The 18,660-nt window shown below is 39.9% G+C and overlaps 2 protein-coding genes across 2 annotated transcripts; one reads left to right on the forward strand and one right to left on the reverse strand.

The window, feature by feature from the left end:
• Positions 1-10,186: 10,186 nt before the first annotated feature.
• On the reverse strand, positions 10,187-13,639 carry LOC146368880 (serine/threonine-protein kinase pim-2-like). The gene is made up of 9 exons (XM_084911392.1): positions 13,491-13,639; positions 12,869-13,105; positions 12,618-12,743; positions 12,400-12,494; positions 12,214-12,261; positions 11,911-12,129; positions 11,641-11,821; positions 11,384-11,554; positions 10,187-11,294 (listed from the first exon to the last, which is right to left on the reverse strand). Exons 1-9 carry the CDS (start codon positions 13,549-13,551, stop codon positions 11,203-11,205), a joined length of 1,230 nt encoding a protein of 409 aa, XP_084767518.1. The 5' UTR covers positions 13,552-13,639; the 3' UTR covers positions 10,187-11,202.
• A 2,667-nt stretch (positions 13,640-16,306) lies between these two features.
• On the forward strand, positions 16,307-17,153 carry LOC146368881 (malonyl-CoA-acyl carrier protein transacylase, mitochondrial-like). Its single transcript, XM_084913069.1, has 3 exons — positions 16,307-16,426; positions 16,528-16,745; positions 16,880-17,153. Exons 1-3 carry the CDS (start codon positions 16,348-16,350, stop codon positions 17,114-17,116), a joined length of 534 nt encoding a protein of 177 aa, XP_084769195.1. The 5' UTR covers positions 16,307-16,347; the 3' UTR covers positions 17,117-17,153.
• Positions 17,154-18,660: the final 1,507 nt, after the last annotated feature.

Below are 18,660 nucleotides of genomic sequence, written 5' to 3' on the forward strand. Positions count from 1 at the left end.
ATATTCGCTTGTCCTGCTGCAGACTTTTCTATCCAATCTAACAGTGAGAGCGAGCATGTGGTGCCCCACCCACTGGCTACAGGCCACATATTTCTGCAGATAAAGGCACCACCGTATTTGCCTTTATTCCGATGAAATGTCCTCTAAAGGACGCCCACACAATTGATGAGAAGTCAGAGACCAGATGCCGATATTGTAATTCCATTAGAAAAAAGGCTGCACTTAAGTAGGGAAGATATGTGTAGGGTTTTTAAGGCCATTGCAGTCCCAAATGGAGGCAGATGGGGTATGTGAAGTTCAATATCTGTGGGCTGAGCACCCTGATACCACAACTCAAGATTTCTGTTTCTGCGTTATCAAAGGTAGCCGGTCAGAATATTCTGGATAATCCTTCATAATTGATCAGAATTTGCCAAATAGACTTAACCTGGTGTTAAGTCTGTCACATCATTTATGAAAGTCAAAGGTTAAAGTGTGATTTTCATCAAGAAGAACTTGAAAAGAGAAACTACATGACTATGACTTGACATTAGGCACAGACAGGAATGCTCAAGCGGTATTAGCTGTTTGAAGGTACATTAGGAAAATGTTGAACGTAATGCACAACAAGCACCTTATTTCCTCCACAGAAGGTTGATAATTAACCTTTAACCTGCGTCACTGTGATGTGTGAATACTTCTGCTACTTTACGAACTATTGTAATCATAAAACACTTTTAAAATCTGTATACTCCAATGATTTAAAAACAATAATACAGCAAACATTTAAAACAAATCTCATGACCAAGGGCGCTGCTGGCTTCAGGACCATGCAATAATCCATGTGTGGTTTGTATTTGTATTATAATACAGTCTGTGAGAAAGCCTTTTTTTTTATATTATTGAGAATATTGATCAACTAATTGTGATGGTGATGGTGCTCATCCGTCTTTTATCAGTCACTGCATTTTAACACAGTTTGCTCACCGTACATTCCAGTTTCTGGTCGCTGAAACCAGTCAGACCTGAGCTCCTGGGGGCCTCCCTCAGGTGAATGTTGTTTTTTAAACTTCGTACCGCTTACGAAACTTCCCCAGCAGAACAATTGGTTTCAGGTTTATTCCTGTAAAGAGTTTGTACATGATAGATAGTTGTTGTTTTTTTTAAATATCGGACACATAATCGGGAAAACACAAAAGGGAAACATTTGTCTTCTTTCTTTTTCATTTTCCCACCACTAGTTTATTACATCACAGCTTAAAACACTGATTCCAGTATTCAACTAGTTATACATCATTTCCATCCCTTCTTCTTACTGTGTTGAGCCATCAGAGATGCTTCATATTTCCATGTTTTACAGGATTGTCTGCCTAGAATCTGTCATCATTGTGCTTAAATAGTAGTTTTGACTTTTCATGTAAATGTCAGGATAGGCAGCATCTTCTTTAACTAGTTCAAGCTGCCAAAATTAATCCAGAAATAAATTTTAATCCTTATAAAAGGCTGAAAATAATAGTTCTGAATCCAAAACAGTTAGATGTAGTTTGTTAATTTCCCTCGTTTTGTTATTACCCTAGAGTAGCTTTGGTGTATCTTTTCTCTCTCAGTTAATATTTATTATAAACATCCATCATAACAGCATATATGCAATTACTGGCCACTTTGTTAGGTACACCTTGTTTATAGCAGGTATGACCCCTGTTGCTGACAGAACTGCGTCATGAAGTCATGTTCATTAATTGTTGACTTGAATCTGCCGTTCCACCTCATCCCAAAGATGCTCTATTGGAGTACAGTGAACTCATCTTCATGTTCAAGAAACCAGTTTGAGATGATTTGAGCTGGAAGCAGCCATCAAAAAATGGGTACAGTGTGGTTATAAAGTGATAGACATGGTCAGCATTAGCTGGGCTGTGGTGGTTAAACAATGCTAAGCTGGTACTAATTGGCTCAAAGTATGCCTAGAAAATATTCTCCACACTCTCACACCGCTATCAGCAACTTGAAATGTTAATACAAGGCAAGATGTTCATTCTTTTATGTCGTTTACACCAAATTCTAACCCTACCATTTGAATGTCACAGCAGTCATCAGACCAGCAACATCTTTTCAATCTTCCGCTGTGTCCAGCTTTGGCAAGCCTGTTCAAACTGCTGCCTCAGTATTTGTTGCTCTAACTGCGGGAATTGGCACCAGCCTTGGTGTCTTTCAGAGGAACTGCTCCTGTTAGTTGTTTGCACTTCCATTCTGGATTAATTTTTCAGACCTGGAGGTTACTACTTGTAAATACGTTGGGGTCTCATACACATATTTAAATGAAAACGTGTTAGTTAACAGATTTGAAGCAGTGGAAATTGTAACCACTCAAAGACATTTAGAACAGCGACAGGTCCCCAGCTCTAATCTGTTTCTTTGTTTTGTAAGCTGGTGCAGACCCAGGACGTGCTGCAGACATTACATCTCACGGCGGGGCTGAGCACCCTGATACCACACCTTCACTTTGGAAGAGGTGGAGTAGGTGGCTGGGGAGAGGGTGGTGCTGGGATCCCATATGTTTAAATAAAATGTAAGTTAAAATTGCTTTGACTGCTGGCCCTTGCAACTCAGACGCTAATATATATGTGGATTTATCTTTTGTTGTTGTTGTTGTTGTTGTTCCTGAGTAATTAAGCTCCGGTCTGACGCATTAGACTTCCAAGGGAAGCTGCAGCCGTCAGGGAGTGCCATTGCCATATGGGAGGTGTAATTTGGCTGTAATAATGTTTAAGTAGGGCAGTCTGTGTGAAAACAACATCCACATAAAAACCAGGATCCATTGCAGCGTGGCAAATGTAATTGGTTTTAATGTTGGTGCTAGCTGATTTATGTGGAAAATACTGGGTAAAGTTCAGGTTTGAATGACAGTCAATGTCCCGTATACTTTCTGGGGTTTTTTTTTTTTTTGACTGGCATTTTGTAAAGTTGAACAAGTAAATGAAAAGTATGTTAAGGATTAATAAAACAGTTGGAATAACTGCAAATGCTGAAATAATGTAATGATGCAACTGCTAGGAAGTTGAGGGTGAAATCGTTTTAGACACCATCTGCGGTGTAACTGTAATAGCTCTCTGGCATGTGAGAAGGAAGCGCCAAATGGTGAACGATATTAGTTTCAGGTGCACAGTACATACGATTGTGCTGAAGATACGTCCCATTACAAAGTGACTGAATGGTTCTTTTAACAGATTTATTTTTCAGGTAATTAACAGTCATTTAAACCTGACTAAAGCCCTAAAATAGATGCATTTTGTGAACCAAAAAGACTAATTCATGTAAAACATGAAAGTCACAAGACTGTGAAACCACATCACCAGAGAAAACCTGCTGGGACCAGACTGTACAAATCACGTTTCCATCCTGCCTTTTTTTTCTGTGTATCAGAGCAGCTGACAGTTAAAGCAAAAGCACAACTGGTTTCAGTTCCTTAAAACAAAGACAGTGTAAACAGTGTTTAATGGTATGAGGTCCAAAAGTCATTGAAGCTAGATGATAACGGAAATCTTTTTCTGGGTCATGTGACAGTGATTTTTACAGGGTTTTTTTAGTAGAAAAGTCCAATTTAAGCTCAGTTATAAGTGAAAGAGCAATTTGAAGCTGCTCACTTCAGTACTGTAAAATAATGAGTTGCAGCTGTTGTAATCTCTTCATGCAGGAAATGGTAAGAAATGCAAACATTGATTAATTAACTCAAGAGTAAGTGAAAAGACTGATGGATTTGAGAGAAGTTTCGTTCGTTTACATGAAGAAAAAGATGTAATACAACGTTTTTTTCAGACATTGTGTTTCTGTTGGCTTCATCCGAACAATCACCATGTAGTAGAGAGTTTACTGCTGGATGTAAACAGGCTGGGATGACATCCGACACCTCAGGTGTTGCACTAGACTGTGGTGGTGACGGGAGAACTGAGCCAGAAGGTGAACGTTTTGATTTACTAGTCGATCTGCATTCCAGATCTCAGAAACGTTGAGTAGTGAAGAAATCACAGACGCAAGCGGCAGAAATGAGTTTCTCCTGAAGGGTTCAGTCTTTGAGATACGGTGAAGAGTTTGAGTGGCAACCATACAGAGAGCATCAACAACTTTGCATATATATGGTTGGTTTTGTGCATGACTAGTGGTTTGAATTAGATTTTGGGGGGGGGGGGGGTTGTGTTGTGCTTGTTTTTTTGTTTGTTTTGTGTTTTGTTTTGTTTTGTTTTTAGCTCTGCTCTCAGAAACCAGAAACATAAACACTCTTAGCACTGCAAAGCCCAAAGATCTCTAAAAGCTTTGTATTATGAACAAATCGTTATAAAATCTAACTCAACAATGTAAATCCACAGCCTGATGGAGCTTATTCTGCTTTACTCTGTTTTTCAAAAAAAGAAGCAGACGATTGTCAGAATTTTTATTATGTCTACAAAGACTTAGATGCTTTAGAAAATCGCTGAGGTTTACTCCCTGAGAGGAGATTGCCATTTCTTTACCTTCTTCATCTTCTTTTCTACAGATGCAGTGATGCTTTTAACCTCCACACAGTGACTCCACATCACCAACACCAGCCTCGCTTCCAGCTCCAATGATCTTCCACCTCTGACTCTTTCCTAAAATTGACCAGTAGGTGGGGCCAGCCCTACCCAGGTGGGGTGGCCAGCGATGGAAGGCCGACGTGGTGGAGGCAGCAGCAGCGGTAGCTACTCACAGATCCCTGTCAGAACAGGCATGGGGTCTGTCAACTCCCCGGCCGTTTCTGTGAGATTGGAGGCGTACGACATCAGAGAGAAGAAATGCATCTCGGATGTGAGGAGGACTTTCTGCCTCTTTGTCACCTTTGACCTCTTGTTCATCACCATGCTCTGGATCATAGAACTCAATGTAAGTCTGTGTTTGTAGTGGCTGTGACAGCAGCTTTGTTTTTTTATTAGATATCTGTAGTAATAAAGTTTTTACAGCAATGTAAAACCACACGAGATTAAGATATATCACCAGACAGTGAGCCTTTTTGACTGAGTCAGCCTACTCGGGAGAAATTTATTGGATGCATCTGCTGTCTTCTATGTATTTTGCTCAAGAAAAAACTAAAACTGAAGATGATTTTATTATTTCCCAGAGATTAAAGGGTTATTTAAAAGTAAAGTTAAACAAAGTCAGGAAAGATAAAACGCTAGTATTGAAGTTTTTAAAAAACTCCAAAGTAGGTGAAGCCGTTAAAAGGCCAGGCTCAGAGCCTTTGGTTTTGCTTTTTTGTGGAAAAACATTTATTGTTCTTTTAGAGCAGGGGTGTCAAACTCAAATACACAGTGGGCCAAAATTCAAAACTGGAACAAAGTCACGGGCTAACGTTAATATTTATTGAAATATATTTATTCCTCCAGATATAAGAATGAATCTTTTCTTATGGACTCAAACACGTTTTGCTGAAAAACTGAATATGGAACAAGCAAAGCTTAATACTAAACAATATATATATATTAGCTGTATAATACCAGTAGGCCAGCTCTGATAGTAATTTGGTATGTATTCGCGGGCCAAATGTAAGTAGGCTGCGGGCCAAATTTGGCCCGCGGGCCAGAGTTTGACACCTATGTTCTACAGCGTCTCTGAAACCATGACTCTCCTCCACAGAGTCCAGACCACATTCACTCAGCCGCTCTATGCTGGACTGTTGGTGTACCTGCTGGATAGAGGTGAAAACACAAACCAAACAATGGCTCTTTCATCGGTTTCACAGCATGCACGGGAACTGGAAACTCGCCGAAGGGAGGCAGAGGAGAGAGAGCGGAGGAAGCAGAGGGAGGTGCAGATGGAACTGGAAAGACAGCTGAAAGAGGCTGAGATGGTAAAAAAAAAGTTTTCCACTTGACACCAATTATGTACAGAGTCTTTTCTCCTTGACTTTGATCTTTGAGAACTGCAGCAAAATGTTGACTGTCATTATAAAATTCACACCTAGTCTTTAATGATTTGGAAAAATGGTTATGACAGTCCAGGAAAAGGTGATTCAGGAATAGGTCAGTTTATACCGCTCTGTTGGTGCATCTGTTTATGTAGCTGTGTGTGTGCATAGATAAAAGACAGCATGCAGGCTGAGATGCAGGTGAAGGAAAAGGAGGCTGAACAACAGAAGAAGAGGATCAGGGAGCTGGAGCTGACACAGCAGCAGCTGGAAGTTGCCCTTAATATGGAGATCCAGGCTCGGCTGGAGGAGGAGAGAGCCAGACTGGAGCTTGAGCGGTAACAATGGATTTCTAACTTATTTTATTTGTGATGGAGATCTGATATATCCATGAGAAGTATTAACATTTTCAGTTGCTTCTTCCCTTTTTCCCCTCCTTCAGGTTGCTGCAGGCTGAAGATGAAAAGAGGAAACATTTCCAGCTCCTCCAGGAGCAGCAACGTACAATGCAAAACCTCAGCCCCATACAGGAGCTGTCAGATGGCAGTCCCGATGAGGACACCCCCTCAGCCCTCAACTCTGCCTCTCAGGAGCTCCAGGATCTGCAGGCATCTCGCCAAAGAAGCCACCAGCATCTGGAGGTGAACAAGTTTGTTTTGACTGGCTTTGTGAGCAGCATCGTATTTAGTGCTCTTCTAAAACAACACTGATGAGGATGCCTGCATGATTTTTGTTTCCAGGAGGTTCAGGAGAGGCTGAGGAATGCCAGTCAACATGTACGGCACTGGAACATCCAGCTGAACCGACTGATGACCCCCATTACTCCTGCAGGTGCCGTATTCACTTTGCCTCTTTGCAGCACAGACTTCTGGAACAGAGTGTTAGTATAGTTAATAACAGTGTAGACCATATAATCTGTCAGATAATTGCATTAAAATGCTACAAAAGGCACCTACCCCCAAACATGTCAAGAGATTCATTCAGTGACTTGAATGAAAGAATCTGACTCACCTTAAGTTAATTAAAATTAAAACTAAATCTTATTATGATTTAAACACGGAAATCTTAAAACGAAAAATAACCGCATGCACAGTTGTTACAGGCTGCAAACATGTTTTATACTGCTTTGAAGTCTGGGACAGCATCATAAGAGGCATAACTGATCTCACCGTAGTCCCATGAAGACTCAAGATGAGTGTTTTCACGACTGCCATCTTGGTGTTTTGAAATCAGGCATGATGAATGAAGGGAAGAACTGTCTGTTAAGGTTCTCAGTCGTTCAGGTCATCGTAGTCTAAGGAGCTTGGAAAGAAAAGCATCTGGACTTCTTTAAGTTTCTTGAAGAGCGTTTCACCTCTCATTCAAGAAGCTTCTTCAGTTCTCTGAAGAAATTCTGAACTGAAGAAGCTTCTCAGATGAGAGGTGAAACATCTTCAAGAAACTTAAAGAAGTCCAGATGCTTTTCTTTCCAAGCTCCTTAGACTGTAGTTAAACTTCACACACTGGACTTGTCAGTCACACGTCCTTTGCCAGTAGGCATTCCCAGAATGATCTTTCCCCTTCTGACGCTTAGAATGACCAAATATGTGCAAAATGGACAATTCAACATGCCACCATGTCAGTCTTTTATTAAATATGACATGAAACAAATGACTGAGCCATTAAATTTGTCACAAAGGTGTTCACCTAATTCCAGGCAAATGGAATAGACTTCTATGGGACCATAAGTCTTTTTTCACTTTGACATTTGTTTTACTTTTCAGATCTGTAACCTATAACTTTTATACTGTATGTGTTTTGATCATAGGAGTCTACGGGGACTTACTTACTTTTAGCACGTTTAGCAGTTGATGTTGGCTTCTTTTTCAGTACTGGAGCTTCCTGCTCATTGAAGACTTTTCTAAAAGGAAATGCTTAATCCAAAATGGCGTTTTAAGGGCTTGGATTAATGTCAGTTTCAGCAAATATTCTTTCTTATGTTAAAAGAACATGGATCTCTGTCAGTGATAACTTCTGACTTTATAACTCAAATTTTAAGAGAGAGCTTCACTGCTAAGCTCTCATCTGTTTGGGTGTCACGGTTCGCTTGAGGACTCACACGCAGGACTCAGAGGCACAGTCAGTATTTATTACAGTTCCACCAGGTGTATATACAAACAGTGCAGGGGATAGTGCTATATACAAAGCGGTGACAGGGAAAAGGCTCCGGGGAAATCCAGGTAGGGAAAAGACACTTGCTCCTCTTCTGACTCTCTCTCCAAACACTCACACAAAAAGGGAATCCGCTCGGGGAATGCAGAGTCGGGTCCAGGGGATCTATGTACAGAAGGAAACACACGTTAGAGGTTTTGCACAGGGAAGCAAAAGAGAACTTGCTCAGAGCCGGGCTGCACTGACGCGAGTCACACACAACGATCCAGCGATGAGTAGAAGCCACTCCCTGGCTTAAATGCTGGCTGCACTGATGAGGCCCAGGTGTTTCCTCTTCAGAGGGGCGTGGGCCGAGGGCGTGAACCCACCATGAGTTCCGCCCTGGCGAGAGAGCGAGAGAGAGAGCAAGAGACAGAGAGAGAGAGAGAGAGAACACTACTAGTCAGCGGCCTGCTGATCCCCTGGCCGTGACAGTGGGGTTCAAATCCCTTATTCAGATTAAGATTTTATGTGACATTACATTGGCAAAAATTAAATTTACTTGAATAATGTGAGTATTGGAGTAAGTACTTGAGTAATTTTTGAATAACTTTAATTTTGTAATGTGCATATTTTATGAATAATGATGTTTCAATACTTTAATCTACTGAATAAGTAAGAATTAGACTTAATAATCTTTTTACTTTAAAAAGGGAAATTGTGTACAATCTTTTATTCTCCAAAATGCACATAATAAAAATGTTTTGGGGAATGTATATGCTTTTTAAAAACCAATTGCTTCTTACCTGATGCATGCTATAACTTTCAGCAAAACTGAACTAAAATTTGTTAACAAGCTTACCAAATAAGAAATGTGTTGTGAATTTTCTTTGCAGAGCGACTGGAAAGCCGGCTGTTATCAAAGCCCACGTGCCCTAAAAAGGAGGGCGCGCTGGCCAGTAATGAGGTCATCACTAAGTTTAAGATAAGAGTTGATCAGAATAGAGGCGATGATGAAAGTCTGGAGCATCAGTTGGAGGCTGCCAACCTGTCTGATGAATCGTTCGAGGCCCAGACAGAAGTCAACGGACAAATATGATCACAGACATTTTAAAAACGCGAGTTGAGAGTTAAGGGGGAAAAATATTGTAATAAGTATATATTTGAATTGCACACTAAGATATAAAGTGATGGCAGCGAGCACAGTGTTGCAGGATTTAATTAAAAACACATCTGACTAAGACCAACTGAAATTTAGAGTTGTGTATAATAAAGTTTATTCATGATTAATAAAACAAATCTGTAATATTTTTCTTTCTCTTTTGTCCATTTGAATCTCGCTACAGCTTAAATAAAAGAAAAGAATGTGTTTTGAATAAATTAAACTCTATTCTCTCTTTTTCTTTCTTTCTTTTTTTCTTGGTGGGTTTTCTTTTGCAATCAAACGCAACATTATACAATTATATAGTATAGTAAGAAATATCCTTTAACTTAATTTAGTATTTGTTTTTTAATTTTTGTTTTTATTGTTTCCCCTTCAGTTTTGTGCTTATAACATGTTCTAATCTGACATATTATGCAGTAAATTATTTTTGCAATAACTTAACAGGCCATTGTGGGAGCCACCATTCACTTATCAAAGACATATTTGTATATTCTGTGGGCTGCTTTATGGTTGTGTCATTTAGAAACATAAGCCACAACAGACTTCCACCGGAGAGTACTTAAAAATGTATTTTTATGTAAAGATATTTTAATTAACTACTATATTAAGAGAGAACCTATTGTTACATGGATTAATTGTACAAACTGTAGAGAAATAAGTTTAAGCGTGCAACTTTTTATTCATTTTTAACTGTATTAATGTTTTTATGTTGATACAGCCGCCTCATATCTGTTTCCTCAGTGTTTTTTAAACCATGTACTCCATCTATGAGTAAGAACATGAATAAATTCCTTTCCAAATTTGTAGTTCTTTTTTCCAACTGTTTTTAGTATATATGTAACATTTCTTTACACACAAATGCAGGTATTCTTTTGCACCAAGATGTTAAAGAAATGCTAAGAAAAAATGAAAATACTACATTGCAACCTGTGTGTGTGTGTGTGTATATATATCTGTATCTTTATAGATATAGATATATATGTGTATTCGTACCCTTTTTTCATCATCTAGTTTCCTGTGCCAGATCTTCTACTGATCCACTGAGGCAGACATGTAAAAAAACATGAACTAAAGCATATTTCTGTATATAAACAGGACTTTAAATCTTTATCAACAGCTACTTTAGAGGAAATTCTTCAATAAACTGCAACCAAAGGCTCAACTCAGAGGACAAAATCCAACCTGTTATAAATAGTGTGACAGCAAACTTTCTCTTGTGTAAAGTTACAAATAGGAGTAATTATCCACAGGAGCTTTTATACATAATGAAGTTATAATTCGTCCTGTAGAAATTGTACATTTAAGCTATATAGTTCCCGCTGTGATAACTCTGCTATGAATGCCTCTTATTAACTTTTATGCTTTTACAACCCACTATGAGCAAACACTCAGCAACAGTGGGAAGGAAAAACTCCCTTCTTGAAGGAAAAAACCTCTGGTAGAACCAGGAAATCTGTCTAAACTAGTTGGGGGTTAGAGCAACAGATGCAAGTCTTCAGATCATTTGCAGTGTGACTGTCTTTGTGCACACTTTAACCTGATTCAGTTTTCTTATTTGTCAAAATGCACCATGGGTAAAAAAAAAACAAAACAAAAAAACAAAACAAAATAGTAATGAAGGAGAATCCTCAGCAAAGATGAATTAAACAAGTTTTATTTTGATCAAATTTTACTTTAAGTAAAACACATCTTTATTTGATGACATTAAAGTCATCAAATAAAGACAGTTTTGATGGAGCTCCTGACCCAGCCCAAGCTCTCTATGAAGACGAGGAAAAACTCCCCAGGGGGCCAGATCGATGGGAAGAAACCTCGGGAAAGCCCATTCAAAGAGAGATCCCCTTTCCTGGGATGGCTGGGGGGGTTACAGGAACTCCAAAAAAGCTAAATTTTTATTTATTTATTTTTTAAGATTGACCCATTCTATCTATTCCTGTCCAACAGAAAAAAGAAAGGAAGTTACTACAATGTATCATACTTATATGATAAGGTGTGAATTGTGTGTTTGTGTGTGTTATCTTAGCCAGGGGTGAAGCTGGAGCTCCTCCAGTGTTGGGCGCTTCTCCGGGACTGTAGTTAAACATGCGTCCAAGAAATTCCGGCATTCTTGAAAGAAAGAAAAGATCAAAAAGATGAAGATGATAGTTCTAGTGATCCAAGGCATCAGTGAATCTGGAAGTGTGAAGTTTTCTTACCTGTGGACAGACGCTTTTTGATGCTCAGTTTCTTTGTGAGGAACCTCTCGGTACTAAAGTCCCGTGCATGAAGCGCTTCATACAACACCACTCCCATTTGCCACACCGTGGTGGGTCCACACCTGTAGCAGCTCCTCCTGTACCACTCGGGAGGGGTGTGAAGAGGCGTGCCTAACAAACAGACACAATTGCAATTTCTTCTAAAACAAAAGACACAAATTGTTACATCTGTGAAAAGCAGGAGCAGAATATGTTACCATAGAAGATGCGATACAGAGATCGCTGCTTAACAAAGCAGCTCAGTCCAAAGTCAATGATGCGAACTCGAGGCACATCTGAGCCGGTCTCAATCAGAATGTTTTCTCCCTTGATGTCCCGATGAAAGATGTGTTTATCCTCAAGTTCCTTTACAGCATCAACTAGTTGCTTCAGAATGACCTGGAAAAGATGAAAAACACAATAATGAGTTAATGCTTTTCTGCCTTGATTGAATGCTGTACAGTCTAAGGCTCTCCCAGTCAACCTACCTTGGCCTTGTCCTCTGGTAAAGTTCTTCCATTTTCTGCTTTGTATTTTTGCAGGTCCACAGCGGGGACAGGTCTCTCCAGCACCAGGATCAGCTCTTTGCCAAGGTCGAACCACTCCAGCAAGGACACAGGTGCTGATATTCCCACTGACCCTTCTGCTTCACCTGCAAGTTTAACCATAATGGCCACTTCCACTGAGAGCTTCTTCCCGCTTTCATCCTGAAATATTACAACAAAGTGGATGATGAGGAACGCCGCATTCAATCCAGTAATGTAAAACTGATTCAAGTGTTGGACGCTTACCGCCACTTTGCAGTAGACTTTATTTTTGGGAATGTGTTTGATGGCAACCTAGAAGACACAGAGCATTGGTGAGCATTTCCTCAGTATGACATAATGAAAGGTGGAAACACAGCAGACGTCTCAGTTTACGATATTATCCATTATCTGCGTTACTGCCTGTCTTACTACCATCATCTGAACACTTACTGGAAAACGATCTTCTATCCGGTAGCCAGCAAACACTGCTCCGCAGCCTCCTTCTCCGAGCTGGTGCTCCTCCACATATCTGGCTTGGAATTCACCTGAACAGACAAAACAACAAATCTTGTTTTATTACAGCTGTGACACAAATTACTCTCCTCTGTAGCCTAAATGTTCCTTTTGCCCTTCCCCTGAATATAAAACCCAAGCTGCTTGCTACTTACGTTTTTGGTCTGCCACTGATTTTTTGTCCTGGTCCACATTCCTTTTTTTTTTCTTGGGTGACTCTCTGTTGTCTCCCGCGGCCTTTCTTTTGCCATTTTTTGCGCACACCTGTTTGTTGTTCAAGTCTGGAGATGTGGAAAACACCAAAAGCACATCAGCTCACTGGATGATAGACACAAACACTAAACACTAATATCTTAAACCTAGCAACCACACTTAATCTACCCCCTTATTCAACTAATTAGCCTACCTTTACCAGAGTCCAACGAAGAGGATGCTTGCTCCTTGTCACCCCTCATATGGTCGAGAAGTTTAGCCTTCTTTGCTTTCTTTGTTGTGCCCTCTTCATCTTGCACAACCTTGCGCTTCACTCCTCTGACCACATCTGAGCTGGTGGAAGGACCAGCCTGCTCAGCGACCCTCCTCCTTTTTATTGGGGTCTTCTTTTCAGGACTGGCCTTTCTTTTAACAGTCCTGCTCTTACAATCTATAAACGACAACAACACAGTGGTGAAAAAGAGTCCCCGACATCAGGACTGGAAGCAGTTTGGCAAAGAATTTGAAATTGCTTTTGCTTAAATTATCACAAGTTTATTCTTGGGATAAAAAAACTGACCAGTGCGAATTGATACTAGGTTTACTAAGTCTTAGATCTTGATGACACTTGTTGGTCTGTTTTTACTGTTGAGTCCAAGAATAAACTTATTACATTATTTTACCAAAAGACCGGTAACCTTTCTTTGATTAGACATCTTGTATTAAAGCTATTTTCAATCAAACATATGATTCAATTGCTCCAAAAATGATTCACACAGTGTCAACATTTCTAGGATTTGGATTTTACCAGGATTTGATTTTATTATTTTACTTACCTTGATCTCCTGAATCTTTCTTATCGGCTGGAGTGGTAATTTTTCTTGTTTCCTTTTTCATTGTAATTTCGGAGAACTTTTAAACTCGAAAATGTAAACCGTAATGAGTTAATATTGAGTTAATATTCCTTCAAATGTGCGCCCTTCAAATCCTTGACTTTTCTAACTGAATTCTGTTAGTGAGCTTTATAAGTAAACTCTGGAAACTACGGCAACACAACATAGAATCTTGCCTTTCAGTGACTTCACTGACTGCCAGTAGTTCAAAGTAGTTCACAGAAAAACACTCTGGCAGACAAAGCCATAATATTTCATATAATTCAATCATTTCATATCAATTAAACAGTTTCTTTCATTATCTTTCATCGTTTGTATAAAGACCTCATGTATGGATGACAGTATGAAGATTTGTGGTTGACCACACACTAATAAACACAGTGTCAGCTACATTGTCATCTGATTTAAAGTATTTATTATGTACATTTAACTGTCATGGTACTGAGTCTGTGACCCAGTGTTTTGTGTTTGTTCATTTATATTCATTGATTATTCTTATGTATGTTTTTGGTTCTCTTTATTGTTTTCTTCTTGTGTTATATTCTTAGGCTTTAGGTTTCTGTTACTTTGCCTTGCCCCTGTGTCCCACGTGTCATGTCTAGTCACTCTTCTTTCCATGTTCCCCAATTTCTCCCCAGTCAGTCATGTCTCTGTGTCAACTCTGTGTCTTTGTAAAAGTCTCTTGTTTGCTGTTTTACTTTGATAGTCTTGTGTGCTATGTTAGTGTTTTCATGTCTGTGAAGGTTCTTAGTCATCTAGGTCATCGTAGTCTAAGGAGTTTGGAAAGAAAGCGTCTGGACTTGAAGTTGCTTGAAGATGTTTCACCTTCTCGGATGAAAAGAACTGAAACTTTGCTTGAACGTCTTCAAGCAACTTAAAGAAGTCCAGACGTTTTCTTTCTAAGCTCCTTAGACTATGTTAGTGTTTTCAGTTTTCCTTCCCCATGGTCTTGTTGTTTGTGATTTCTCGCAGCTGTGCTCTCATCCTGTGTCTTATTCCCTCATTTATCCCTCTGTGTATTTAAGCCCATTGTTTTCCTCTGTTTGCTGTTGGGTTGTCTGTGTATCATCCATGACAATTAAATTAAATAGCAAATGCAACTACAATTTCAATGAGATTCATTCCTGGCATTCTACTGCGGTGGCTGAAAGTAGACACCAAGCATTATCACTGTAACTGATGTAAATATTGGACTTGGAGGGGATTCATCTGATAGACTGATGCAAACATTACTGTGAGGAAAATTTTGAATCTCCCAATTTTCTTTTTTTCTGAAAGAAAGAAAGTTGGTTACTGTATCACATTTGTATGGCAAGATGTGAATTCAGTATGCGTGTGTGTTTGTGTCAGAGAGGAGTTTATCTGAGCCAGGGGTAAAGCAGGAGGTCCTCCAGCATTGGGCACTTCTCCAGGACTTTGTTAAAACTTGTTTTCAAGACGTCTGAAATGAAAGAAGGACAAGAGATATCGAGATGATAATTCCAGTGATCCAAGCGATCACATTGATTTTCTGCAAAATTTTCTTTTTGAGAGTCATTCGGCTGGGCAGGGGGTATAACACATCTGCAATGCAGCAACATCTGCTCTCTGGGCCTGTGTGAGACTGTTATCTCAATGGCGGGAATGAGGATGTTGGAATTTGGCATCTCAGGCACCAACTCATCTCTTTCCTTAACCGGGCTCACCAGAGATTGGTTTCAGCCTCTCTCCATGCTTTAAGGAGGTTGAGTTGATAAATCTGACTGGCCCCTCCCCTGTCTGACCATATCTCTTCATAGTCAACACCAATGTTCTCACCGTGTGACCATGAACGGTCCTTACCACTTGGCAAGTAATTTCGAGCTAGAAGAAGGGAGTAAGACAAGCACTTTATGTCCCTGTTAAAATACAATTACATTTTATCAAATATCACTAAGCAGTCCTTACCTTTAAATACAGCCTGGTTTCTTTCTCTTTCTTTCTATATCTCTGAGTGAAGTTAGCTCTCACTCTTTCTCTTCCTGTGAAATACAGCAAGTGGAGCTTTAGCTAGCAACACACTGTGACACAGTTAGTGTTTGTTGAGGTGATAGAAATGCTGCATTTGAAATTACCTGACACAACATTTTACTCCCTTTTATGTTCACTCCTTTTTTTCTGAAGTACCGCAAATTATGGGCACGTGGGGTTGTTCTGGTGTTGTGCTAAAAATAAATAAATCAAAACTACGGTACATGGTTTGCTCTTTCATCTCTACTGATTAAAACGCGACTGCCTTTCATGTGTCACTGTTTAGGCTCAAATCTCATTGTTTGAAGGCCTGCAGTGACTTGAAATATTAACTTCCCCCAAATGCGTTAAACCCAAAGTAACGAGTTTGTTTTGAAAATATACGGAGAGGAAACTACAGATATTTGTTTAAAAATGTAGGGAGTAAAAATTAAGTACAGCAAGGAAGTTTTTTTTTACTTTTTTACTTTGCATCTTTCAAATGCAAAGTTTCTAATTTCAACTTTAATTACTGCACCTGATTAAGGCGATAGAGTAAATAAGGCTTCCAACAGTGGTTATTTCTTATTATCACATCTTGTTTTTATTGTTTTTATCAGTAGATTGTTGTTTCACTCCCACCAAAAACATCACCGTAAATAATCTTCGGATTCTGAATGACCATTTAAAAAAATAAACAAATTGTTCTGAGTTAATTTCAGTTACGGATGTATCAGTGACGTAAATGATATATCGGTCATAATTGGAAGGCTGTTACATTTTCATTTTTATTTTTTTTTGACTTGTTTCCTGCTGTACACAGGCCATTGAGATGTGTTTCGCTGCTGCAGGTTTCAGTGTCGGAGAATTTGCTGCTCTTGTCTTTTCTGGGGCGATGAACTTTGCAGAAGGTAGAAAGATTTCTTTTTTGGGTTTTTTTGTGCATTTGTAAAAGGTGTTTTAATCACAACTTTGGTTAATATTCTGTATTTACTCCTTATGCATCTTCTAGCTTTGTATGCAGTGAAGGTGCGAGCGGAGACTATGCAGAAGGCCTCAGAACTGGTTCCCAGTGGGATGCTGTCAGTCATTGGTAGACCTCAGGCTCAGTATAATTATGCCTGTCTGCAGGCAAAAGAGCACTGCAAGAGTCTGGGGATGGAGAATCCTGTGTGCTCTGTGGCCAACTACCTGTTTCCAGATGGCAGGGTTATTGCAGGGCACCAGCAGGTAATGCATTCATATATTCTTGCTGCTTTAATATACCGTGAATCTATTGTGTTCTCTTTTCTGTCTTCTCTCAACCATCAAAAAAGTTGTTAGAGCTGCTCTTGTCATTTCTGCTGTCTTCTTTGACTTCTCAGGCTCTGGATTTCCTCCAGGAAAACTCTCGGCGCCTAAAGTTCATGCGGACCAAAACTCTCCCAGTCAGTGGTGCGTTCCACACTGAGCTGATGGCATCGGCTACTGAACCCCTCAGAGAGGTGCTCCGGCAGGTGGAGGTCAGTCAGCCACTTTATCCAAAAGGGATTAACATATTTTCTGAAACATGCATTCAGTTACTCTGTAAAGCTACACCAGTCCTCATTTTTTTAAGATAACCCATCCTATTCAGTCTGACTCGGAAAGTTAAATGGAAAGTACACCCAAGATTTTACATCTGGTATTCAGCCATTCAAACTGCCCTCCGTCTTCAGAGTGAGGGAAAGTCTTCCCTTCACCATGAACTCAAACTGAAGAGAGGGATCCAGCGGGAAAACAGTCAGCGGGAACGCAGCCGGAGCGCCCGCAGCAGCTGCAGCAGCAGGGGCAGCCAATCTGATGACTTGACTATCCATGAGACGGAGAAGACAGAAAAAGAGAAAGACAAACAGGACTTAGAGATTGAAAACATTATCAAGGTAAGTGAGGGCTATAAGAATCTTTTTTTGTAATATTTATTTAATTACATCATGCACCAAACTATCCATGGTAGTGATTATTTAACTAATTCATAGTGGCACTGGGCAGCTGCCAGTGCAGTTCATTTTGTCCATTTAAAAAGTACCATGTACACTCACTGGCCACATTTTTGTTAGATACACCTGTTGAGCTGCTCATTAGGTCAAATACCTAATCAGCCTATCACATGGCAGCAGCTCAGTGCATTTAGGCATGTATACGTTAATAAGACGACCTGCTGAAGGTCAAAGGTCAAAGGGGATTTAAATGACTTTGAACATGCATTGTTGTTTGTGTCGGACAGGCTTGTCTGAGTATTTCAGAAACTGTACAACCATCTAACCAGTTTATAGAAAATGGTCTGAAATGGAGGAAATCTCCTGTGAGCAGCACTTCTCTGGGAAAAAATCACTTGTTGGTGCCAAAGATCAAAAGCGGAATGAGCAGATTATTTACAGCTGTAAGGAAAGCAACATGAACTCAAATACCCACTTACTTCAACCAAGTTATCAAGAAGAGCACCGCTGAAAGCACAATACGTTGAACCTCGAAGCTGATGGCCTAGTGTCACCTGCTGGATAGAGGTGAAAACACAAACCAAACAATGGCTCTTTCATCTGTTTCACAGCATGCACGGGAACTGGAAACTCGCCGAAGGGAGGCAGAGGAGAGAGAGCGGAGGAAGCAGAGGGAGGTGCAGATGGAACTGGAAAGACAGCTGAAAGAGGCTGAGATGGTAAAAAAAAAGTTTTCCACTTGACACCAATTATGTACAGAGTCTTTTCTCCTTGACTTTGATCTTTGAGAACTGCAGCAAAATGTTGACTGTCATAAAATTCACACCTAGTCTTTAATGATTTGGAAAAATGGTTATGACAGTCCAGGAAAAGGTGATTCAGGAATAGGTCAGTTTATACCGCTCTGTTGGTGCATCTGTTTATGTAGCTGTGTGTGTGCATAGATAAAAGACAGCATGCAGGCTGAGATGCAGGTGAAGGAAAAGGAGGCTGAACAACAGAAGAAGAGGATCAGGGAGCTGGAGCTGACACAGCAGCAGCTGGAAGTTGCCCTTAATATGGAGATCCAGGCTCGGCTGGAGGAGGAGAGGGCCAGACTGGAGCTTGAGCGGTAACAATGGATTTCTAACTCTTATTATGGCCCTTTATTATTTTATTTGTGATGGAGATCTGATATATCCATGAGA

The sequence above is a fragment of the Perissodus microlepis genome, chromosome 18 (genome assembly GCF_051167445.1).
Source record: "Perissodus microlepis isolate ML-2025 ecotype Zambia chromosome 18, ASM5116744v1, whole genome shotgun sequence".
Lineage (NCBI taxonomy): Eukaryota > Metazoa > Chordata > Actinopteri > Cichliformes > Cichlidae > Perissodus > Perissodus microlepis.

Coding starts and splice junctions, on each gene's coding strand:
- LOC146368880 (XM_084911392.1), bottom strand. CDS start 13,551: ATGAAAAAGGAAACAAGAAAAATTACCACTCCAGCCGATAAGAAAGAT. Junction 13,106..13,490: donor GAAAGATTCAGGAGATCAAG/GTAAGTAAAATA, acceptor TGTCGTTTATAG/ATTGTAAGAGCAGGACTGTT. Junction 12,130..12,213: donor AAGTCTACTGCAAAGTGGCG/GTAAGCGTCCAA, acceptor GTAATATTTCAG/GATGAAAGCGGGAAGAAGCT.
- LOC146368881 (XM_084913069.1), top strand. CDS start 16,348: ATGTGTTTCGCTGCTGCAGGTTTCAGTGTCGGAGAATTTGCTGCTCTT. Junction 16,427..16,527: donor GGCGATGAACTTTGCAGAAG/GTAGAAAGATTT, acceptor TGCATCTTCTAG/CTTTGTATGCAGTGAAGGTG. Junction 16,746..16,879: donor TTATTGCAGGGCACCAGCAG/GTAATGCATTCA, acceptor TTGACTTCTCAG/GCTCTGGATTTCCTCCAGGA.